Source organism: Schistosoma mansoni, chromosome 6 (assembly GCF_000237925.1).
Source record: "Schistosoma mansoni strain Puerto Rico chromosome 6, complete genome".
NCBI lineage: Eukaryota > Metazoa > Platyhelminthes > Trematoda > Strigeidida > Schistosomatidae > Schistosoma > Schistosoma mansoni.
Window position 1 is genome coordinate 19,300,504 of NC_031500.1, and position 26,092 is coordinate 19,326,595.

The following is a 26,092-nucleotide window of genomic DNA, read 5'->3' on the forward strand; positions in this document are numbered from 1 at the left end:
ATGGAAGACGACATTCTGCGTCTTGCAAGAAAATACATTGGAGATTCACACGTTAAGAGGTGTCAAGAGAGATCAATTAAAAAGAAAAAGAAGCTCGCCGTGGTACTAGATCAGGTTAGTTTTTAATTATTCAACCTCAGTTGTCTGCGTCTTTGCAAAATTTATTGCTCGTGTATGGTGAGACATTAAGATAAGCAGTGATATTAAGTAAAACGCCCCGGGCAGGAGATGGTCAGTTTTCGAGATTGTTAATTGGAATAAACAGAGATTGGCTAATCATATTCTTTCATGTAGTCCGATATATGATAATGTCTTAAATAGGATTAAATTAAACAAAAAGCTAAAGATGACGTAACTGGTTATTAGTTTCATGTATCAGTAGGTATGAAGTTTCTAGTTTGTAGTTTTAAAGTAATAATTTAGTGTCAAATACCTCGGGTGACAATAGTGATAACCGGCTATATATTGAACCATTATTCATTCGTTCTGTACATTTCAAACCTTTTTAATTTTATCACTTGTCACATGTTCTTTTCTCAGTTCATAACTTTTATTTGTGGTAATATCTTTCAGTTTTTGGTAACATCCACTTTATTTACCACTACAACCTTTGACAACTTAAACTTACGTACTATTGTATAACGTCATGTGTCAGTAAACTTCTTTGACCTTTATTCATAAACATTTGGATTGATGTAGTGAGATCATAAAATATTTACTCTGAGCCAAACTAGTTGATTGGTCGATGAACCTGAAGTCTTAGCAATTTTAGAATATCAGGTGTAAAAGAATAGCGTCAAAGTAATTCACTTTATTATGATCTAAATATTGATACTGTTCCGATGTTCTCAGAATGTATTGGATTTGTTCTGATATAAATTCATTGACATTTGGTGTTTATTTTATGGAACAAGAATACTACATCAACTTCAAAAGTTGCAATTCCTGATCACGACCTCAGTACTTGTCTTGGGTTTCCATTGATATAGGGTTTAATAGACCTGGCATAATTTTCCAGAAAAGCAAATGAATCAATGCAAATAATTTATTCCCTCTTTATCGTTAAGCTCTATGTGTTATTTATTGTAAAAGATAAGGGTGAATGTATGTCAGTACTGAAGTGGCGTATTATATCCAGCAAAGCTACTGCCGATTTTTTATTTATTGGTTATTAACTTTGTAACATGGTGTACTAGTTATTAATGTAAATAGCTCAGCTGTTATCTTTACTTAAAAAATGTATTTTTAAAACCTCAGCGGATGAATCTGAAGTAAATTCAATGTTTCGCCTGGCATTTAACTACTTGTATAAGATTCATAATTTGTTTATTATAATCTAAGATTTCCCCCTGAAGATATTGAGAATTTTCGCAGAGTAAACCGGACAAAACCTGTTAAAATTTGTTGCATGAAATACAATTCATCATAGCTCATATGGTATCACAATAAATAATTGCATAGATTTTATTATTGTAAATTTGTTTTTCATTTTTACAAATTGCATTCTGTAATAATTTGGACTCATTTAGGGACAACTTCCAGATGTAGGCTTTTCTGAAGCCGAAATTGAAGCATTATTTCTTCAAATATCATCTTTCGATTCTAATAATTGGGAGAATTCTGTGGGTGTTGGAGAACGAGAAGGACGAGTACTTGTGAACTTTATTCGTCGTCGTCATTATGGGTAAGCTGTCCAATATGTGTTCGGATATCTCTGTGTAACATTTCTCAAATTCGGTGGCATACTATTTTGATAAAGCTAAATCTTGGTAATTTGATTTTGATCACAGTGAAGACTGTCAATAAATTAGCTAAGTTAACTTGAAACTCAGACTTCAGTAAGTTAGATCGGCTTTCATTATTGTAACTTTTTGGTTCGTATATTCAACATTCGGCTAGTGAACTATAATTCTAAATCACATGACATATATTTCTGTTTCGGTGATAGATCAGTATATCTTGGGCTCCCATACAATAAAGTTGTACTACCTATACTTGTCCAATAACCTATACTTGTCCAATAACTTCATATATATATATATATATATATATATATATATATATATATAAGGAACGTGGCTAACAGTGGGATCATGGATGCGCGTTTCTTCCTATTTGTGACCCGTCAGATAGATGTATCTGCGTTGTAGAGTTGTTATTCACTCCCAGGTTTGATTGCAGTAACGTTCGCCTCAAACGCCGACACGTTATCCACTTAGGTACTGAGTCCGGATAGCCACCCATTTTTGCAACGGGTATGAATCTTCATTTAATTTTTAATGGCTTGGATTATCCCGTTGTTCATATTATTGTAAAATAAGACAATAGGCAGTCGGTGTGTATATTTATTGTGAGAAGTTACAAAGTATTTACATAATGCATATACATAGCGTCCAATTGTCCATTCGCATCGTCCGGTGTGTTCTGCAATCTTAACTGTCTTCTCTACTGGCCTTTACGTCTCCTGACAACCTCATGCTTTTGATGCACTAAAACTTCACTCTGACCTACAATCGTTGCAATTTCGACACCACGTTCCGTCACATACTGCCTACAAACATTATTTGAGCAGTGTCCACTACATTATGATGGAAATTTGACCAGTCTTGGTTGGCATATATGCATCCTGTGCTGGTTGCCTTGACATAGCTATTATGACGCAAGTATGCATAAAATAAGTGGAATGCACTGAGTGGATAATCCGTTGGGTTTTGAAGCGAATGGTGCTTGGTTCGAGTTCCGGAGTAGATGCCGGCTCTCGGATGCAAACGTTTCGATCTGACGAGTTTAAACAAGGACGAAACGTACAGCTTGAATTTCGTTGTTGGCCATATTACATCTATTCTAGGTATACTTGTGTTATGATGGCTATACCGAAGCAATCCTCACAGGATAAACGTGTGCCAACCAAGACTGATCAAATTTTACTCATGACATCAACAACGGGATAATGCAAACAACTGCAAATTAAATCGGTACTCTTAACATTTAAAAACACTATAAAATAAGGCTATCCAACAAAAGAACATGTGGAATCAACTGTATAATGTATTCAAAGACATGGAAAAATTAGTTAACAAGTATTAAGCTGTTTAAAACCTAATCTGATAAATGGATTCATTTGAACTGCATTAACGTATTTTGATCCATTTTGCTTTGAATTGAAAAATACCCGCAGAAACTTTCTCGTTACTCTTGATGACCGCTAAGTCAGTTTCGCTCTATATGATCTCAATGTTCGTACTAATCAAGGCGAAGTGGTTTTTTGATATGTATCAGTCATATCAGCTAATGCATATTCGTGGCCTTATTAATTAACATTCCTTCACTACTTAGATACTTGTACCCAACATCCATATCACTCCATCAATAACTGTATTAATCTTCAGTCTTCAGTTTTAAAATATGGCACGTGGTCAACAAAAGATACAAAGTCAACAGAGAAATGCTGTTGATTCAAAAAATCTGCTGCTAAAGCACTTCATCATACTTGTCCTGTGTGTAAAACACAAGTACCTGATGTAAAAACATATAAACAACATTTTGAAAATAAACATCCAGAAAACCCATTACCACAAGAATTGCTTGAAGTTGTTTAGGTCATCAATAATTAAAACAAGAAGATTCATTCACGTCAAACTACTTTTAATTTCCCCCCATTGCAAGTTGTAATAATTAGTGTTTTCTAAAATAATGTATGAAACTTATGTTTTAACTGTTTTCTAATCAACTGACTAGAAGTATGTTCTGGTTTTCATTCTCAAATGTAGAGTTCATTTTTTTTATTTATTTATACACATAAATATTAGTACAAGGGGGTACCAGATACATATGCGCCGCACAAATCTCATTCGATTTGTGTGAAGGCTGTGATACTGCTCAGGTGCCCAAACTGAAGCAGGTGGTTTTCTTAAGGGGCTATACCCGAAGCCTTTGACCTAAAGGTCTGATCCACATGGTAGTGGAGCATTATGAGGAGATGCAATCCCATGGTAGCCGGTGGCCATCGATTGGTCCATACGCCATTTGTTCGTTCAGGATGCTGAAGCTCATGTGCACCATTGGTTTGGAATCAGGATTTTCCAACTCCCCTAGGTGGACCTCCCGTGTCCACCAAACCGGTTAAAGCGCCGGGTATTCTCTTTCCGTCTCGCCAATCTCGTAAACAACACTCCCGCCTCGAGGTAGTGAGTAGGGCTTCTCTGACAGTGGTTGTATGCATGTGGCCATGTGAGAGCATTTGGAGAGAGAGCTGACTCTTCCCACTCTCGATCGTACGAGGGCATTTGAGGGCAATGTTCATCTATACTTTTCGGTAGGTTGACAGCTAGTCTTGAACCTAGCTTGGCTTGACACTTAGTTGCAACAGAATATGTAGCCAATCTGCTGACATCTATCCGTTTAGGACGATGAAATTGTTAGCCACTGAAATATTAGCACAAACAAGCGCATGATCTGAATTCACATAGGTATTCCAAAAGGAGTAGAAGTCATGTAAACAACCACGTCAGCGGTAGCTGATCTCGATGTGGTCATTTTGAGTCTAAGTTTCCGATACAGAGGGTTCAGCCATCTTTGTCTCCGAAGAATCGCTGACATTCGAAGGCGACGTGCGTTGGTTCATAGTGACGATAATTTATCCCAGTTAATTAATCCGACCGACCGTTGCTGCTACCTTGACGTGGTGGTCGGGCTTGCCTATCGTGATGAATCAATCGAGCTATACTGGCTGGAACAATCGTTCCTCAAGGCCCTACCATGCCAGACAGGTCGGTTAAAGAGCGGTGAGACTAAAAGCAGCAAACCCAAGGTCTGAAGGCGAAGTCGTACTGCTGACTGTACAGAGGTGTGACAGCAGTAAAGTGTTTCCTTCTGACAACCAGCATGACAGCGATGCTGCCTTCCCACAAGGATGGATGGGGTTAGAAAAGGTCGACCCTAACAATACACACCTCGCCTTATCCCACGGATATCCGTCTTCGGCGGTAAGGTCCTCTGAAGAACGGAGCTAACACAAAAACTACCCACAAAAAGGTCGTGTGTGACCGACCTCAAGCAGTTGTCCCTTGGGCACTGCGGTCACGCTCTCAGGTCATTAAGACCACTTCTAACCCAATTTCGTTTTCAGGTACCTTTACAAGAACCCTTCCACGGTGTGGGCAACCGGGAAGTGATAACTGCCCTCATACCTCTAACAACACTCAAGACCACTTTATTCATAATCAATCTCTATAAATAACTGTGGATAATAAAGTACAGATAGTTTACAATTACACTATATTTTCTGACGGTATAAATTTACAAACCGCTTCATATCTCTTTCATTCCTAATAGGTGTTCACATGTTGGATTTGCTTATATAGCTAATATTAAGATTATTTCTTAAAATATAGGTTTACCCACGGTATTGGCCGTTCTGGTGATATAGCTGCTATTCAACCAAAAGCTCCTGGTTCAAGTCTTATTTGCCGACTAACTAATCAATTGTTACTTGATTGGTTGAGAAAATCAGGTAAATGGAAAATGAAAGTTGTATATAATTGCGAAAATCACCATTTGTACTGTTGAACTGTAATAATGTTTGAGATTTGACTTACTGTCCTAAAATTAATTATTACTTGAGATTCATGAATTCTTAGTCAATGAATTTATGTTTAATAACTGTGTGTGTATCTTTTACTTGTTGATATTAATACATTGTTAACCAGTCAGATGCTTTAGTTCGAGAGAAGCGAAAATTAATGAGTTATACACTTCAGAGATGCTAGGAATCCATCTTTTCACACTTGAACTCTTTGCAAGATGAGACACATGCAGGCCATCGTACTTTCATGGCCCTAACACTTAATTTCCATAAATGGTAAAATTTTTTTCTCTAATCACCATTTTATCTGTATGTGCCGGAATACTACCAGAGCACCGATGTTGAAGCAGATAGCTTTTTTAAGGGGACCACTTCCCCACTGCTTACTTTAGAGGTCCCATTCCAAAGGCACAGGAGTGGAACAACTTCTGAAGATCCATTCTCATATCAGCAGTGATCAAAGTAAGTTTGTCTCCTCGAGATCCTAATGATTATATCCCTTAGGTAGACTCTTCGTGTCCATTTAGCTGATGTAAGGGCCAAAGATCCTTTTTTCCCTCAATTTCATAACAGCATTCTCATTACCTAAGTGTAGTGAGTAGGATTTACTTGGGTAAGTTTGCAAAGACGACTATGTAAGAGCACTTTGTGAGAAGTAGCAGGGCATTCTGGGACGGGGGACAAACTAAGACAAACCGATGTTCCATTTTTGGTGGTTTTGCAGCTGGTGTTGATCTGCGATAAAAACTAACTTAAAAGAAAATGCTTTCTTAACTACTATTTCTTAAGAACCTTAAATTTTATCCCAATCACTCTTTCGTTCCTAACATGGAGAGAAGTTTTGTTGTAGAAGCAAAACTATGGTCATTATTGTTGAATATCCAACAGTCATTTGAGTAATATGAATCTCAATGAATGACCACTGTCAAATGCTACTTAATATTCACCAGTTATTGTCATCGTCAAATATTGTTTAATATTTAGTGCACATTTTTGTTAGGGTCTAACTATTCTTGATTCATAATTTTCTATTAAAATTTCAAAATAAGTTGCTAATTTTTTGTGAATAATAATGGCCTGAATGCCCTGGTAAGACCGAGAGTAAGGAGAGTCAGCTCTCCCTCTCCAAATGCTCTCACATGGCCACGTGTATATAGCCTCTGACAGGGAAGTCCTACTCACTGCCTTCTCGCACCACGGGTGTTGATTAGGAAATTGAGAGGACGAAAAGCGAATGTCCGGCGCTTTAACCGGGTTGGTGGACACGGAAGGTCCACCTCGGGGAGTTGGAAAACCCTGATTCCAAACCAATGGTGCACATGAGCTCCAATATCCTGAGGGAACAAATAGCGTATGAACCAATCGTTGATCACCGGCTACCATGTGACTGCATCTCCTTACGATGCTCCACTGCCTTGTGGATTAGATCTTTAGATCAAAGGCTCGGGGTGTGGTCCCCTAAGAAAACCACCTGCTTCAGTTTGGGCACCCAAGCAATATCCCAGCCCTCGCATAAATTGAATGATTTATGTGGCGCATATCTATTTGGTGCCTCCTTGTAACAATTTTTGTGTGTTTGAATAAATAAACAAATAATAATGTGAATAGTAATATTAATAATACAATTCGATCACCTAGAATTCATGATTAGTCGACTTAAAAATGAGTTGAATATCCATACTACTTTTAGGCGGCCCCCAAATGCCCTGGTACGGCCGAGAGTGGGAAGAGTCCGCTTTCGCTCTCGAAATGCTCTCACATGGCCACGCGTATTTAGCTTCTGCCAGGAGTGTGAAACAATTACAAAGTGGCTGGTTCTGAATCTAATTTTTTTTTCGTAAGATCACTTAATAATGAAAATATTTGTTTCAAATGTTTTTCTTTTTACTTTATAATAGTAATATATTATTATATAAATAAATGGACTGTCTACTTTCTCCTTGATTATTAAAGGATCACCAAGTACATCTGTATGCTTTCTTGTACCAATGGCTACTGGAATGTCGTTAACATTATGTTTACTGGCTATGAAGAGACGTCGTCCACTCCGAGCTAACTTTGTATTATGGTCTCGTATTGATCAAAAGTCGTGTTTTAAATGTATGTTGGCTGCAGGTTAGTATAATAAACTGAATAATTTTGAAGATTTGATACATTTGTTAATAACTGTCGGTCACTGACAGTTGGACTGAGCCGTACTGGTAGGTGTAGACTACCTGGTTGGGATTCGCGAGATGATAGCAATCGATGGTTAGAGACATTGAATGACATGGCTCAAAATCGTTTGCAACGGCGAAGGTGCATCCACTCTTTGTGTTCTACCGAATTATAATCTTCTGAATTCTTCAAGTACCTATCTTTTTTCTCTTTCCAAATTTATTTCACTGTATTATACTCCTTGAATGACATCTTCAAACCCTAATGTTTCACATTAATGCTTATACTCTTACCACTTCTACCACTATGGGTTTTGAATCGACAACTGCATCAGTGTGCTATTGTGGTATGGCAACTCGAACTGATGTACGTACGTACGTATGAAGTTCTACGTTGTATCTGACTGACTAGTAACTGTCGGTAGAATCAGATAATGTATCTGTCGAATTTCAACAAATCATAATTGACTTTCTACTCAGTAAATCGCAAGATATCTCATAGAAAGTCATCTATCTTAACAGCAACATTTTCCACATGATTAATCACACAGTATAACGTACTTTCACTGACCTATTCATCATAATAGTGTTTATTTTGATATTGTTTAAAAAACTGTATCAAGCAAATGTTGTTGCATAGCGTTATCGATAACCGTGTGAGCGTTTGTTACGAGTTCTTGTCAGAACACACAACGTTCCTTATTGTTTCTCTATTAGAGGTCTACTAAAAAATATTGGTCCCCTCTGCACTGATCAGCTTTAAATAGGTGCATAAATTAGTTTTCTTAAGTCATAGAGGGTTATATAATGATTATGCGTTTTGCTTGAGTTTCGTTTTCAAGTAAAGTTTCTCGATGACGAGACTTCTTGGCAATGCTTATCCATGATTCTACAGGGGTCAAGCTGAGAACTATCATATTTCTCAGTAAATTTATTACATTTAAACTATTGTTTTGAAATATAGTAGTTCACATCTCCAATTTCAATTAAGTTACAATATGGTATATCATCCAATGTCATTGGTATCTAGCTAACTTTACTTTACTTATGATACAATGTGAACTCTACCAGTTACACCTCACTAGAAATTTATTTATTTATTTATTTGAACACATTAATATTGGTACAAAGGGGTACCAGATACATGTGCGCCACACAAATCATTCGATTTGTGTGAGGGCTGTGATACTGCCCGGGTGCCTAAACCGAAACAGGTGGTTTTCTTAGGGAACCACACCCCGAGCCTTCGGCCTAAATGTCTGATCCACAAGGCAGTGGAGCATCGTGAGGAGATTCAGTCCCATGGTAGCCGGTGACCAACGATTCATTCATACGCCATTTGTCCCTTCAGGATACTGGAGCTGATGTGCACCATTGATTTATGAATCAGGGTTTCCCAACTCCCCTAGGTGGACTTTTCGTGTCCACCAACCCGGTTAAAGCGCCGTACATTCGCTTTTCGTTTTCTCAATTTTGTGAACAACACCGGTGCCACGAGAAGGCAGTGAGTAGGACTTCCCTGTCAGAGGCTATATACACGTGGCCATATGAGAGCATTTGGAGAGAGAGAATAGACTCTCCCCACTCTCAACCGTACCAGAGCATTTGTATTCATTTTTATCCAGTTAATATTCTATGGGATAAATATAAAGTACTCTTTATTTGTATTTCTTTTATTTCTGGTTTGTAAGAACAAAAATCAAATTACTTTCTTATTTTACTTCTAATTGTTTAAATTTAGTTTTGTAGTCATGAGTTATGCATTCTACAATCATCCCCCCTCCGTTTGATACTAATTTGGTAGCATATGAATTCCATAGATTGATGTTGTACTTTCAATAAGGTTTATTATTTCACTCGTCAATTAAAAAGAGACCTGTAGGTATATACATATAAACCTGGTGTTTATATCTGGATATTGATTATTGATTCAGTTAGTAAGTATTTCCTTTATGTAATCAGAAATGTTATTATTATCCCGACCTTTGCCGCTACCTTGACGTGGTGATCGGGCTTGCCTATCGTGATGAACCAATCGAGCTATACTGGCTGGAACAATTGTTCCAGCGCTTTACCAATTTATTATTATCAATCTTGACAAAGCGCGTTTGGTTTGAATTATAATGGAAGGCGCGTTATTATATTTACAAGTGGTAATCCTTAATTGATTTAACTCCATCTTGCAATAAAATAATATTGGATTTATATTAAGGTCTAGGAAGTTTCAACGTGATAAAGTCTACTATCCATCTAGTCTATATTCGTACAATTTCGAAGATATTCGCAGTGGGGAAGTTATTGAGAAATAGCAAAAATAGGGAATCCTGTCTCATTATCTCATCGACGGTGTGGAACGTCACAAATAATTTATTTCGAAATAGATCTTTAAATATTTTAGTAAACTGATGGGGAGGGGACATCCTTATGTGAAATTATTGTAGAGTACATTCCAATTCATAGAATCATTTGTTAACCTTTGATATATGTGAGTGTTCAAGAGTCTACTGCCCCCGAATGCCCTGGTACGGCCGAGAGTGGAGAGAGTCCGCCCCCTCTCGAAATGCTCTCACACGGCCACGCGAATATATAGCCTCTGCCAGGGAAGTCCTACTCACTGCCTTCTCGTGGCATTAATGTTGTTTACGAAATTGAGAAGACGAGAAGCGAATGTCCGGCGCTTTAACCGGGTTGGTGGACACGGAAATTTCACCTAGGGGAGTTCGGAAACCCTGATTCCAAACCACTGGTGTACATGGGCTCCGGGATCCTGAGGGAACAAATGGCGTATAAATCAATCGTTGATCACCGGCTACCATGTGACTGCATCTCCTTAAGATGCTCCACTGCCTTGTGGACTAGACCTTTAGGTCAAAGGCTCCGTGTGTTACCCCCTAAGAAAACCACGTGCTTCGGTTTGGGCACCTGCGCAGTATCACGACCCTCACACAAATCAAATGAGATTTGTGAGACGCATATATATCTGGTGATACCTTGTTTGAATAAATAAAATCAAGAATCTACTAAAGGGTAACATAAACATCTATAAATAAAGCAAAATCGAATTTGGCCCTTTGTATGTACCATTAATTGTATGCTACAACAACAGCTCAGTCTTCTAAACGCTGGAGACTAACTAATATGTAAATTGGTTTTTGTGAAATATATATCTTAGCGGGACATAGATAGGACTAAAGCATATTCTATGCATGATTGTGCTGGTGCACGCTGATTGGCTAATTCTTATCCAATCAAAGCTAGACGGTGCTTGGAGAAGACTCTTCTCATGTAAAAACTATAAATATACTAATGTATTTCTTATTGCGCTTCTTCTATTTACCGTTGTTATTTGAAATATAATTTCTTCCCTGTTCAACCATGTTCTGATTTGGGGACTTGTCGAGTGAATTAGTGTCCAAGTATACTAAGCAATAGGAATAGTTGGGTCATAATAAGAAGAAATTATAACCATATCAAAGAGATGTTGATGAAAGATGGATAAATAGGCTTTCTCATTCCAGAGTAAATAAACAATAGTTCGATACTTAGAAAAGTCGAAAAATCAATTTCGTTCTTATGTTAAGCTCAAAGACATATTACACGTCAAGTACCATAGGTTTATGCAATACATGGGATATATTCTTCAGTATCCTTATGCAATGAGATTTCCCTTTAAAAGTTTTTCTTGTAAGACACATACGCACCTTTTTACCTATTAGAGACCAAGTATGGTAGATAGGAGTGCAGTCTGTTCTACTCTAGGGTTGTTAAAAATGGTCAATAAAAGAAAAAAATGCATCAATATTTCTTCGTAGATATTTTTGCATCATTGTTCAAACAATATAAAACCAGTTGATGAGCGAACCTGAGGTTAAGCTTAGATTAAACACTGACAATAACAATTTGCTCATAAAGTCGTGAACTTTCGTTATTTGATGGAGTTTGTCCACGGCCGTCGTCTGACCGTCTTCCTTAAAGTAGAAGGTGGTTCAAAAATTATAAACAGTGCTCATTTTGAAAAATGCTATCAATCCACAAAGTCCCGTGATCATCTTTTGTCATTTGATGGTATGATTTATCTCTCCTCAAAATTACAGAAGATTTTTGTTGGTGCTTTGTTGGTATTGAACAAGGTTCTGTAATAATTCTTAAATTTAAAGTCTATATTGATTTGGTACACAAATGCAAAGTGCTTACGTCAACATTAAATTATAAACAGATTTATTTATTACAATGTTGTTTCTCAAGGCTCAGTTTAGCTACTATGTATACTCTTTACCCCATTAACCAATCGAACTAGATAAAGAACTATGAATTACCTAAAAATCCTAATCAGAAGATAATTTATTTATTTAAACACATAAATATTGGTACAAGCAAGCACCAGATATATATGCGCCGCACAAATCTCATTTGATTTGTGTGAGGGCTGTGTTACTGCCTAGGTGCCCAAACTGAAGCAGGTGGTTTTCTTGGGGGCTACACCCGTAGCCTTTGACCTGAAGGTCTGATCCACAAGGCATCGGAGCATCGTGAGGAGATACCGTCCCATAGTAGACAGTGACCAACGTCTGGTTCATACGCCGTTTGTTCCCTGAGGATACTGGAGCTCATGTGCTTTATTGGCTTGCAATCAGGGTTTTCCAAATCCCCTAGGTGGAGTTTTCATGTCCACTAACCCGGTTAAAGGGCCGTACATCCACTTTTCGTCCTTTCAATTTCGTAAACAACATTAATGCCACGAGAAGGTAGTGAGTAGGAATTCCCTGACAGAGGTTATATACGCGTGGCCATATGAAAGCATTTGGAGAGGGAGAGCTGACTCTCCCCACTCTCGGTCTTACCAGGGCATTCAGCGAAATAATAGTACTTACAACTCATACATTATTTATAGCGCAACCAGATTGATTCAGGCAGGTCTATTTTGTTATTAATTCATTTAATTATCATCTCATCACATTTTCAGCTAACTTATCATTCCATATTGAGACATCGGGCAGTTTTTCTAGTTTTACTCAATACATCATATTGCATTTTTCGAAAGATATGTATTTTTCTTATTTTTGCCTTCACTTCAGGATTAATACCTATCCCTATTGAATTAGTCTCAGATGCTTCAAATGATCAACTCTGTTCAAATCTTGATGCTTTAGAGGTAGCATTAAAGAATCCTGCTAAATATTTGTTAGATCATTGGCCAAATGCAGCAAAAGCTTATAATATAGATGATAAGTTTATAGAAAATTCTACATCTGATGATATTGTATGCATTTTTACAACTACAAATTGTTTTGCACCTAGAGTTCCAGATAAGTAAGTTGATGTTTGATTTAGTGCACCGTTAATACTCAATTATCTGCTTAATTTATGTAAACATTCCATTTACATTTCATTCAGTCAATCATGTAGTATCATTAGGTTTGGTTCAGTGTGTACCTTTTTATGTGAAATAAATAAACGGATAGTTTTGCGAAAACTTTTGCAGTTCAAAAATGGAATTTTTGTTTTAAACCTACATCATCAAGTCCTTTCAGTCAGTCAATCACAGCTTAGAACCTCGTACGTACGTACATCCGTTCGAGTTGCCATACCTCATTAGCACAGAGATGTAGTTGTCGATTCAAATCCCATAGTTGTAGAAGTAGTAAGAGTATAAGCAGTAATCAGAAAGATTAGGGTTTGAAGATGTTATTGAAGAAGTATAATCCAGTGAAATAAATTTGGAAGGAGAAAAGGGATAGGCACTTGAAGAATTTAGAAGATTACAATTTGGGAGAACATAAAGAGTGGATGCACCTTCGCCATTGTAAACGATTTTGAGCCATGTCATTCAAGGTCTCTAACCATCGATAGGTATCATTGAGATGTCTTGTTTATGACTAACCTTTGGCTAAGTAATTCGTAGCAAAACAGTATAGTATGTGGGTGTATACAACTAAAAGATAATCTTCAACGAAAATTATAATCCGCGTCTACTTGTTCTTAAATCAACCCCCAACTCTTAAGCAAAATAGTACTTTAACAAACTATAGGATGGGGAAACACGTGAGTATTTATAAGATTTTTATGATATCCTTGAAAATCATTCATTGAAAATGTAGGATTCATGACTCTGAGTTCAGCTGCACAAATTTAAATTAAGAGTACAAAAGTAACCAATTTTGTGGCAGATTAAAGTCGACCTTTTGGGGCATAGTACATTTCCAAACAATCATAAAAATATCCAGTAGTAAGCGAGATATTCGTTTGCCAACCAATGGGCGGGTTTACTGCGCAGCAGTTCGGTCTGCCCTACTTTATGGCAGTGAAACATGGCCGATAAGAGTAAAGGATATTCATAGGCTGCTGGTATTCGATCATAGGTGTCTTCGAAGCGTTGATCGTTTATCCTCTGACCACCGAGTAAGTAATGCAGTTGTTAGGAAACGGGTACTATGTAAGAATGGCAAATCGATTGATGAAGTAGTGAAACTTGATCAGTTGAGATGGCTGGGACACGTGTTACGTATGTCCAATCACCGACTGCCCCGACATGCAATGTTTTATGGTGTAGGAGTAAGTTGGAAGAAAGCTAGGGGTGGCCAGATCAAAACGTGGCACAAATCCATAAAGTCACTGACTAGTGGACTGAGCCATTTTTGCAGGTGTAGACTAGCTGTTTGGGATTCGCGAGATGATAGCAATCGATAGTTTGGGATCTTGAACGACATGGTTCGAAGTCGTTTACAATGGCGAAGGTGTATCCACTCTTTGTGTTCTCCCAAATTCTAATCCTCTGAATTCTTCATGTCCCTATCTTTTTTATCTTTTCAAATTTATTTCACTGTAGTTTAATCCTTCAATAAAATCTCCGAACCCTAGTCTTTCTGATTATTGCTTATACTTTTACTACTTCTACCACTATGGGATTTGAATCGACAAGTGAATCTCTGTGTTAGTGTAGTATGCAACTTGAACTGATGTACGTACGTACAAAGTTCCACGTTGTAACTTACTGAAGCCTAATCTGTTTATGTCAAAATAACATGTTTACTCTCTTCTTTTACCATAATCTAAATTTTACATTCATATAGTTACTAGTTAACTCTCTTATAACAAACAACATTTCATCATTCTATTCTTCATATTCATCAATTAAACAATCATCACCTTTGATTCGTTGAATAACATTCTTTTGATGTATGATTTTTTATGAGCAATTTACTATGATATAATACTCATTCTATTACGTAATATCTCTTCATTACATTATACACTATTATATTGGATGTTTAAAAGCCTTAATTAGTGATAATAACTTTCGTTTGACTGATACAATACCGTTCTACTTTATTATAGACTGTTATTTATGATAAATAAATTTAATAGTTGAATTGATGAATGGATCTAAGCTAAACCATCATGAAAAACCTGGAAGCACTCGACAACTGTTTGATCCTAGTGTGGAACAACTAAGCCGTGTACATCCACGATCCTGCTTCGCGAGATTCCAATTAAACTAAGAATATTGTTTAATTAAATGAAATAGTCGAATACATAATCCTCTTCACTAAACTATCTTCAATATGTTAAGTTACTTTTTCCTCAACTGGAAAGTGTTATGTGCCTTTTTTTTCGTAAAAAATGACTCCCCCCCTTTCAATTGTAGATTACATGCAATTACTAAATTATGCATTAAATATGGTGTATCACATTTAATCAATAATGCTTATGGTGTACAATCACCTAGATGTATGCGTACAATTGAATCAGCTGGAAAATTGATCATTGAACATAATTTAAACCAATCAAGTAAGTTGATTTATTGTTTTACTTATAAAAATTAATCAAATTAATAATCCATACACAATATATGATTAATAAAGAAGTAAACGAACAGAATCATATACTTAATTACTTACGCCTGTTACTCTCAATGGGGCATAGGCCGCCGACCAGCATTCTCCAACCCACTCTGTCCTGAGTATTCCTTTCTAGTTCTACCCAGTTTTTGTTCATTCTTCTCATGTCTGTCTCCATTACTCGGCGTAATGTGTTCTTTGGTCTTCCTCCTTCCCTTTGACCTTCAGGATTCCATGTGAGGACTTGTCTTGTGACGCAGTTGGGTGCCTTCCTCAATGTGTGTCCTATCCACTTCCAGCGCTCCTTCCTGATTTCTTCCTTCACTGGAATCTGGTTTGTTCTCCCTGCAGTAGGTTGTTGTTGATAGTGACTAGCCAATGGATCCGAAGTATTTTGTGTAGACAACTGTTAATAAACACTTATATCTTCTGGATGATGGCTTTCGTAGTTTTCCACGTCTCCGCCCCATACAGTAGAACTGACTTGACAATGGTATTGAAAATTCTGATTTTGGTGTTGACTGACAATTGTTTTGAGTTTCAGATATTCTTCAGTTGTAAAGATGCTGGTCTTACCTTGCCGGTCCGCGCCCTCACATCTGCATCTCATCCACCGTGTCCATCAATGATGTTGCCCAGATATGTAAAGGTTTTCACATCCTCCAAAGCTTCTTCGTCAAGTGTAATTCGATTGGCACATGTTGTGTTGTATCGAAATGTCTTGCTTTTCTCTTTGTTTATATTGAGACCTACTACTGCTGAGGCTGCTGCTACACTGGTCGTTTTCTCCTGCATTTGTTGTTGCGTGTGTGATAGAAGAGCCAGATCATCGTCCAGCTACATCCTAGCTGTCCACTGTATCCCGTGCTTCCCTCTAAATGTTGACGTCTTCATGATCCAGTCTATCACCAGGTGAAAGAGAAAGAATGAGAGTAAGCAACCTTGCCTAACACCGGTCTTTACCTCCAGCATGTTGGTCTCGAAGTTGGGCGTCTACGGAGTGCCTCATTCTGTTTAACAATACCCTGTTGAAAACTTTTCCTGGTATTGAGAGAAGACGGTCATATAAATGACGTTAAGCACACATAAAATTCTTTGTTTCCATGTTGTCGTTCATCTATTTATATAAATCATACAATTATTAAAACAATGAATTATTAATTTTCAGTATTTTAAACATCTTATTCACATGATATTCACTTTTTTTCTTTATCCCCTATGAAATATTTATTATCAGTTGTATCTGTATAGTTTAATGGCATCCATGATCTAGATTTCACATGTTCAATCATGTATGTATGAATGTGTGTTTTTTGATAGTAGTGGGTGTTACTTATATTGATTTTGTTAAATTATATTTTGGTACAATGCACTTCAATATCTGTATAATGTAGGGTAACTCGAGTGCATTTTCTTCCAACGGTTAGCAATTTTTTTTCTCTCTGTTACTCAGTATGTTGTTGAAGTGTATTAGATCGAAAGCTTCTGAATCCTACGTCTTGTAGACTAATACTATATGTATGTAGCATAAAAGCATGCTAATTTTTCTAAAAGTAAAAATGAATGTTTCAAACGGCAACATTGATAAACATGCATTTTAAGTCAGTCAGTCAGTCACAACATAGAACTTCGTACGTACGTACGTAAATCAGTTCGAGTTGCCATATCACATTAGCACACAGATGCAGTTATCGATTCAAATCCCACAGTGGCTGTTAATTGTCACATTGTTATAATGATCAAGTTTGTTCATTGTAATTTTTCCTAGTTTAGCTATTTTGTTTTCTTGAATTCCAAAAAAATGGATTATAAAGAGATATAACTGAAAGCAACGAAGCTCTTGTCAATGACCATACCACTATGTAACAGTGTTAATATGTTTTTAGTGACCAGTCAGCTTATTCATCGGTGCTGTTTTCCATCTGACGGAAGGCGGCAGAATTACAAATTGTCCTGGATACATGCCCTGGTACGACCGAGAAAGTGGGAAGGGCTCGCCCCTCTCTCGAAATGCTCTCACACGGCCACGCGTATACAGCCTCTGCCAGGGAAGTCCTACTCACTGCCTTGTTGTGCTAATGAGGCGTGGCAGCTTGGATCGATGCATATATTTGCCTGATTCTACGTTGTAGCTGACTGACTGATTTGTATTAGGAAATATTTAGCGGAGCCCCCAAATGCCCTGGTACGGCTGAAAGTGGGAAGGGCCCGCCGCTCTCTCGAAATGCTCTCACACGGCCACGCGTATACAGCCTCTGCCAGGGAAGTCCTACTCACTGCCTTCTCTTGGCGGGGGTGTTGTTCACGAAAGTGAGAGGACGAAAAGCGAATGTACGGCGCTCCATGCGGGCCAGTGGACACGGCGAGTCCACCTATGGGGGTTGGAAAACCTTGATCCTGAACCAATAGTTCATATAAGCTCCATTATCCTGAGTGAACAAATAGCGTATGAACCAATCGTTGATCACCGGCTACCATAGGACTGCATATCCTCACGATGCTTCACTGCCTTATGGATCAGGCTCGGGGTGTGGCCTCCTAAGAAAACCACCTGCTTCTGTCTGGGCACCCGGGCATTATAATAGCCCTCTAACAGTTAAAGTGAAAAGGCAATTTTTGCGGCGCATATATATCTGGTGCCCCCTTGTACCAATATGTATATGTTCAAATAAATAAAATGAGCCAACAAAACTGTTGCAGTCAATATTATGCAAGCCAAAGGATTCAGGAACGAACAGTCATGACAAATCAGAGAAACTGTGAAGAATATTATATTTGACAAAGTCCGATCCTTCACCCTCAATGTCTACATGAAAACCAGTCAGTTGTTAAGTGCCACGACTTAACGTAAATTGATGTAGATAGTTGTATTAATGCATGTGAACAACTTTTAATGCTCGGCACTCCGGCAAGGCATCAGTCAATAGGCTTAGTGAAGTCAACCCAATCTATCAGCCATTAAAAGATGGATTAGCAACTAAAAGACCAGAGATCACATCAGGGAAGGAAACAATCAAAGTAATCATCCAAACTACAGTCACACAATTACAAACAAAGTCCAGCAAAATTCCAGGTCAACCAAAACAAGCTATTAGTCGATTGTAGAGGAATTCCAATTACAGTTCTCTTTGATGTTTTGTACTAATGGCGTTGTTCATTGGGGGAAATGAGAGCTTCATGATTAAACCATCCAGCTCACATAACACAACTCCTTTGAAATTAGTTTTTTTTGTAATTGTTTTATCACTTATTAAAAGTTAATCGGTTCATCATTATTAACTAAATGGGTTGAGTTTAGCACATTAGTCACTCTCCTTACAATCCGCCTTCAACAGCAACAAATCACTTTCATATTTATTATTTCTTAGATTCAAATAATCAACCCATTGACTTATTGTATGTCCAAAGTACGGATAAAAATTTAATGGTACCAGTTGGTGGAGCTGTAATTGCTGGATTTTGTAACGATTTAGTTGATTTTGTCGCTAAACTTTATCCAGGTAATATAATCATGTTCTTGATTAATTTTTCGTATGTCTTTATACTATTTTCAAATTTATCGCATCAGTTTCCTGATAATCTAGATCTTTGAAATCATATCAACATGTGCAAGTCAACATATTTATTTTGTTGACTGATTCTGATGTAGGTTTGTTCTCTGAACTAGATGGTTTGGTCGTGGAGCTTTCATCAAAATCACCCACCTGAGCTACAAATCTTCTTAACCATCTCAAAATCATACGAGTGTTGATTGATTCTTCTAGTAGTCCATTAAAACGTTCTTGTTAGCCTAGTCACATAAATTAACTTAGTGAAAGTTCATCCATCATTATTCGGCACAGATCAAAGGGGACTGTTCCTTTTTTTTTTGAAAAAAGAATGAAACTAGTTACCTGAATCATTAATTGAGTTAAAAGTTTTTGAATCTACATTTCACCATAGTTCAAATGGTCGATTATACAATTTTATTTATATTCATTTAGTATTGTTTGTTTGAATCTTCCCATTAATGTGTTAGGACTGCAACTGGTCAGTCTCTAATTGGCATATGTGGATACTGTGCGTATTGCCTCGATATAGCCTCAATTCACAAGCATGGTAAGTAAAGATGGATAATGGCTAGCAGTGGATTTCAGTTTGACGCGCGTTTCGTCCTATTTGGGATTCGTCAGCTGGATGTATCTGCATCGCAGAGTTGATGTTCACTCCGGGACTCGAACCCACAGTACCTTTCGCTTCAAACGCCATCGCGTTATCCACTCAGCCACTGAGTCCTGATAGCCACTTGCTTGCGCAATGGGGTAAAGTTTAAATTCACTTAGTATTATTTGTTTGAATCTTTCCATTGATTTTTTAGGACTGTAACTGCTAGCCACTATCCATCTTTGCTTACCATGCTTATGAATTCTATTTATGTTCTGAATGCTCTTATTACGACGTAGTTACTGTTCTTACTTAGCAGTCTTGGGAACTACTTCACGTGATGTGTCCCGAAATCAGAACATGATTGAACAGGAACGCAATCATATTACAAATGAACAAAGTTAAATGAAAGTACGAATCATAATAAGGAAAACGCTAGTATGTTTATAAACTTCATATAAGAAGATTCTAGAATCTTCTCCATGTGTCCTCCAGCGCTGATTGTTTAAGAACTATCCAATCAGTGTGCCCCATCACAATCCTGCACGGAACATGCCTTAATCCAATCTACATTCCACTTACAATTTCTGCAGACAGTTAGTTAATAAACAAATCCCTCTAATTATAACCAATGTATAGTATTTGGGACACAAGTCGTCCGTTGTTAGCTACGTTAGTTCACAAAGAAGAGATTCATAAGATGAAAAGTATAGAAAAGAAGAGAATACCATAAATGGTAGTAAGTAAATAAACAAACGAAAAACAATGCAAACTGATTTCATTGACTGACACTATTTCTTTATCTGAAAGTTGTCAATCTCCTCTCAACTGACTAGCACGTCAGGCGAGACTAAACTTTATGGACGACCTTTGAACGAATCTTAAATGACCTTGAGAAATATTAGCCAATCAGAAGACAGCATACAGTAAAAATATATTATACAAAACTGGAAAATTAAAGCGGATACTATTCTTTTACATGGCTCAAAAACTTCTCAAGGTCGGATATAGTTTCAGAAGTTCTAAAATCATAGTGCATACGGTACAGGAACTCATCCATATGGCTCCATAGTAGTTGGCCTCTGGAGCCATGATAAGGTCCCGAAAATTCTTAATGTTGGCGCTTGTCGGTTCCTAACTCGTTGGAAATGTTAGGGTTAGGGTTAGTGTTAGGGTCTTAACTTTAATGGTGATCAAGCAAAAAAGGTCATTTGAGTATCACAGTAACAAGTATAGAAACTTCTAATAAAATGCCTTCTCTTGTAGACGCTGAATTATCACGTGTTCTCTAAAATCCACTGTAAACCGATCGTACGTAAGCATCAGGTACCGAACTTACCGCCGTGACCTTGAAAACCCGCGAAAGTTTCTGATTGGCTTGTCCATAAATTTTAATCCCGCCGCACGTCATAGCAGATGATGATGAATGAGTATTCACGACACATGTTACAACCTTTTTTTTCAGTAAATAGTTCACAGCTTCATGAATCGATTTGCAAACTCAACTTGCTAATATACACCCAGCGTTAGTATAATTCACATAATACGTGCATAGTCTTGTCTTATCTTCCATTTCATTGTTCATCATTATAATTTTTTCTGCCTACATATAAATAGGTCGAGCTTCAGGATCACCAACTTTGGATACTTTTGCTACATTACTTTATCTTGGTAATAAAGGTTGGAATGATTTAATTCAACGTCAATCGATATGTTTTAAACGATTACATGATGGTTTAAAACAATTAAGTGAAAAATTTAATTTAAGATTATTAGATACTACTTCTAATCCTATTTCATTAGCATTAAGTTTAGAAAATCTTCTTCCTAAAACAATGACTATTCAAAACATTGAAAGAAATAAAATTGTAAAGGATGATCAGAGGAAAGAGATTTTTCATCATTTAACACAGATCGGTGCTAATCTCTTTACTCAAGGATGTTCGGGTGTAAGGTAAGTAAAATCATTGTTGTATATGTATATGTATATAATTGTCATGATTAAACTGACTTGTAGACGATTACTATGAACTTTCTTGTTTAACTTTGTCGTTGACATACTATTAGAAATAACACTTTCATCATCTAAATCTCCAGGAGTTGAACTTTTACCGGGAGGCTCACTTGTTAACTTAGAATACGCTGACAACATAGTTTTATTTGGTGGAGACGCTGACCACTATAAGCAACTACGCAGACATGCTCAGGATGCGATTCTCTCCATCGAATTGCAAAATATTACTTCAGAATTGCGTTGCATCGGCGCCTGAACTAATGATAGGGAGTGAGGTAGTTGAAAATATCGACCGCTTCACTTATCTTGGGAGTCTCATCAGCCCTTGTGGTCTGGTATGTGACGAAATCTCATCACGGATACTGAAGGCTCGTCTAGTTTTCGTTAACTTGCGTCATTTATGGCGTAGGCGAGATATCCGTCTAGCAACAAAAGGACGGGTTTACTGTGAAGCAGTTCGTTCCGTCCTACTTTATTGCACTGAAACATGGCCGATAAGAGTAGAGGATATTCGTAGGCTACTAGTATTCGATCATAGGTGTCTTCGACGCATTGCTCGTTTATCCTGGGACCACCGGGTAAGTAATGTAGTTGTTAGGAAACGGGTACTATGTATGGATGGCAAATCGATTGATGAAGTAGTGAAACTTGATCAGTTGAGATGGCTGGGACACGTGTTACGTATGTCCAATCACCGACTGCCCCGACATGCAACGTTTTATGGTGTAGGAGTAAGTTGGAAGAAAGCTAGGGGTGGCCAGATCAAAACATGGCACAAATCCATGAGGTCACTCACTGACTAGTGGACTGAGCCATGTTAGTTGGTGTAGACTACTACCTGGTTGGGATTCGCGAGATGATAGCAACCGATGGTTAGAGACCTTGAATGACATGGTTCGAAGTCGTTTACAATGGCGAAGGTGTATCCACTCTTTGTATTCTCTCAAATTCTAATCTTCTGAATCCTTCATGTCCCTATCTTTTTTCTTTTTTCAAATTTATTTCACTGTAGTTTAATCCTTCAATAAAATCTCCGAACCCTAGTCTTTCTGATTATTGCTTATACTTTTACTACTTCTACCACTATGGGATTTGAATCGACAAGTGAATCTCTGTGCTAGTGTAGTATGGCAATTCGAACTGATATACGTACGTACGAAGTTCTACGTTGTGGCTGACTGAACTTTCTTAGTTGTTTATTTTCTAATTGACTATTGCTACAAAACTTTTGTTTTGTTTTATTTTGGTAATGGTTTCACATTCTGTGCTTATATAATCTAAAAAAAAGTGTTACCGGTTAAGTTGAGGTCACATGTACTGTCACTAATTACAAAGACATGAGATTAGACAGGAAATTGTATTGTAAGAAAATTAGAACTACTTATTTATTGTATCTGACGTTCCGAATTCGCGTATGATGTGGTGTTCGTGGTTAACGTGTGTGCGTGTCTCTCTCTCTCTCTCTCTAAAAAGGTTAGATATCAATGAATGAGTCAGATACTTTCATCATCATCACCTTCATCATAAAAATAGCACGTTTCATTACTCACGTTCAATGTGTTATGCATAAGGTACTATTTAGTTGTTATTCTTTCAAGGTTACTTGTTTTTTTTTCTTTTCTCAATTCATCTTTGTTCTGTTTATCAACATGTTTGTCAATTAAATAGATACAATGTAAGTACTGGTTATATTGTATTAGACTTTGTGTTATGAATTGTAACTTCTTAAACTGTACAATTTAGTCAAATCATAAGATTATGAAGTCCACCAATAATAAGTTCAGTTTACTCCTATCAAACTAATGACTTGTCTAATCAATAACACAAATGTTCATTAGTAACAATCATCGATACGATAAAGCCTATTGGGTTCATTCAGATCCTACTATCTTTCTATTAAACGCTTCAACAACTATCGGTTAACGATGTAACACAAGAAGAAGTCAATAGTTTTGGAAAAGTTTGATATTTAACGGAGACGGAGTTAAAGTAGAATAACCTTGTGTATTTAACAGCAAAGCAAATGTTATGCCGAAATATGATTTAGAAATAATTGGCTTAAGGTTATCGTTACAGGAGAGTTGTATTTTTTTACTATTTAAACACATAAATATTTGTGCAAAGGGGCACCAGATACATATACGCCACATAAATCTCATTTGATTTGTGTGAGGGCTGCGAATCTGCCTGGGCGCTCAAACCGAAACAGGTGGTTTTTTTAGGAGGTCACACCCGGAGTCTTTGACCTAAATATCTGATCCACAAGGCAGTGGAACAACGTAAGCAGATGCAGTCCCATGGTAGCCAACGACGAAAGATTGATTCACAAGTCATTTGTTCCCTTAGGATACTGGAACCCATGTACACCATTAGTTTGGAATGAGGTTTTTCCAACTCCCCTAGGTGAATTCGTCATGTCCACTGGCCCGGTTGGAGCGCCGGACATTCGCTTTTCATCCTCTCAATTTCGTAAATAACACCTCCTCCACAAAAAATCAGTGAGAGAGATTAACATAAATCTGAACTAAATGACGTAAGATCTTTCTATCACTCAGGCAAGTTTCACTTAAGCATAGCCATTACTTATTTTGATGGCCATTACTTTTTAGTGTTAGAGTAAGCTGAAAGAAAGCTAGAGAGAGAGAGAGAGAGTCGAACTAAGACGTGCGATTATTTTATGAAATCATTGATTGTTGCTGTAAGTCATGTTCTCCTAGGTGCACAGACTGCATAGTTAGGGCTAATATTTAGAAATCATAAATGACATGGTTCAAAATTGATCGGCGTGACTTGAAAATGGATTGTTTGTTTTTATCTTTTAGTTTTCAAGTTGAAAACTTTAATTCCACGAATTCATTTGTTCTTTTTAAACGGTATTTTCATTATTTGGTTTTCTCTATTATCATTAAAATTATTGTTATTTGATAAACTTCTTTACATATTGCTAACTAATCAATATATCGTACGAATTTCATAAAACTGTAGGATGAATAAACATTCATACCAAATGTTTATGTGAATTTACTTCACAAAACTACTGATTTTTTATTCTAAAGAAATCATTTTACATTGAACTCATAACCCCCGAATGCCCTGGTACGGCTGAAAGTGAGGAAGGCCCACTCTCTCTCTCTCTCGAAATGCTCTCACACGGCCACGCATATACAGCCTCTGCCGGGAAAGTTCTACTCACTGCATTTTCGTGGCATTACTGTTATTTACGAAGTTGAGAGGACGGAAAGCGATTGTATGGTGCTCTAACTGAGCTAGTAGACACCTATGGGAGTTGAGAAACCATCATTCCAAATCAATGGTGCATATGGACTCCAATATCCTGATGGGAAAATGGCGTATGAACTTATTATTGGTCACCGGCTACCATGGGACTGTATCTCCTTACGATGCACCACTACCTTGTGGATCAGATCTTTAGATCAAAGGATCGAGGTGTGGTCTTCTAAGAAAACCACCTGCTTAGGTCTGGACACCCGATGGATATATATATATCAAATAAATACTAAATGGTTTATAATTGATAATAATCATCATGTTATTTTTAATTACTTTATTCATTTCAGTAGTATTTATTAAACATTTTTTTAATTTTTTTTTAATAGGGTTATTCTACCGGCTACTATGACAAATTCTACAAAATTAGATGTATATGAATTTGATGGTTTTAATTCACATAGTTCTATATCTAATATACCTTATATTAATGCAGCTTCATCTATTGGTCAAAAACAATATGAAATTGATATATTTTTAAAAAAACTTGATAAAGTAATACAACATTTTCAATGTTACATTATTAATAAATTTAATATTAATGTCATAAATACTGTTACTATGACAACAGTCAATGGTGTTACCTCTGCTACGGATGATGATGATGACGACGGTGTCGATGATGATGATGATGATGATAATGTTTTGTCCAAAGAATCATTGAAGCTGAATACTCATTCTACTCTCATGTGATGATTTATTGTTTTTCAATAATCAATTGTATATAAATACATATTGTGTTTTGTGTGTGTGTGTGTGTATGTGCCCTTTTTCTTTTGGTTGTTACATGTGTTACTTCTGTTTCTATGAGGAAAATTTTTTTTTGTCATTTCTATCTTATTGATTTACTGTTTACAGATTTATTGATCTTTTTATTTTGTTTATTTATTTTTTGTTGATGTTTACAGTATGATATTTATGTTTTTTTCTTTTTCTTACCCCCCTACCTTTGCATTTGTTTTATTCTAAAGTAAGGAATTAAAAAAGCCATTAATCATAATGATGTTTCCATTGTATTCATCTTCATTAATGTACATACCTAAATACCTAATTATATATCTAAATCAAA

At 36.9% G+C, this 26,092-nt stretch overlaps 1 protein-coding gene across 1 annotated transcript; it reads left to right on the top strand.

Annotated features, from left to right (window-relative positions):
* On the top strand, positions 1–26,092 carry Smp_164050 (hypothetical protein; the record flags this gene model as incomplete). Its single annotated transcript, XM_018798522.1, has 9 exons — positions 1–114; positions 1,530–1,684; positions 5,394–5,512; positions 7,538–7,699; positions 12,897–13,050; positions 15,386–15,528; positions 18,947–19,078; positions 21,339–21,675; positions 25,353–26,092. The coding sequence occupies 9 exons, from the start codon at positions 1–3 to the stop codon at positions 25,714–25,716; spliced, it is 1,680 nt and encodes a 559-aa protein (XP_018653455.1). The 3' UTR covers positions 25,717–26,092.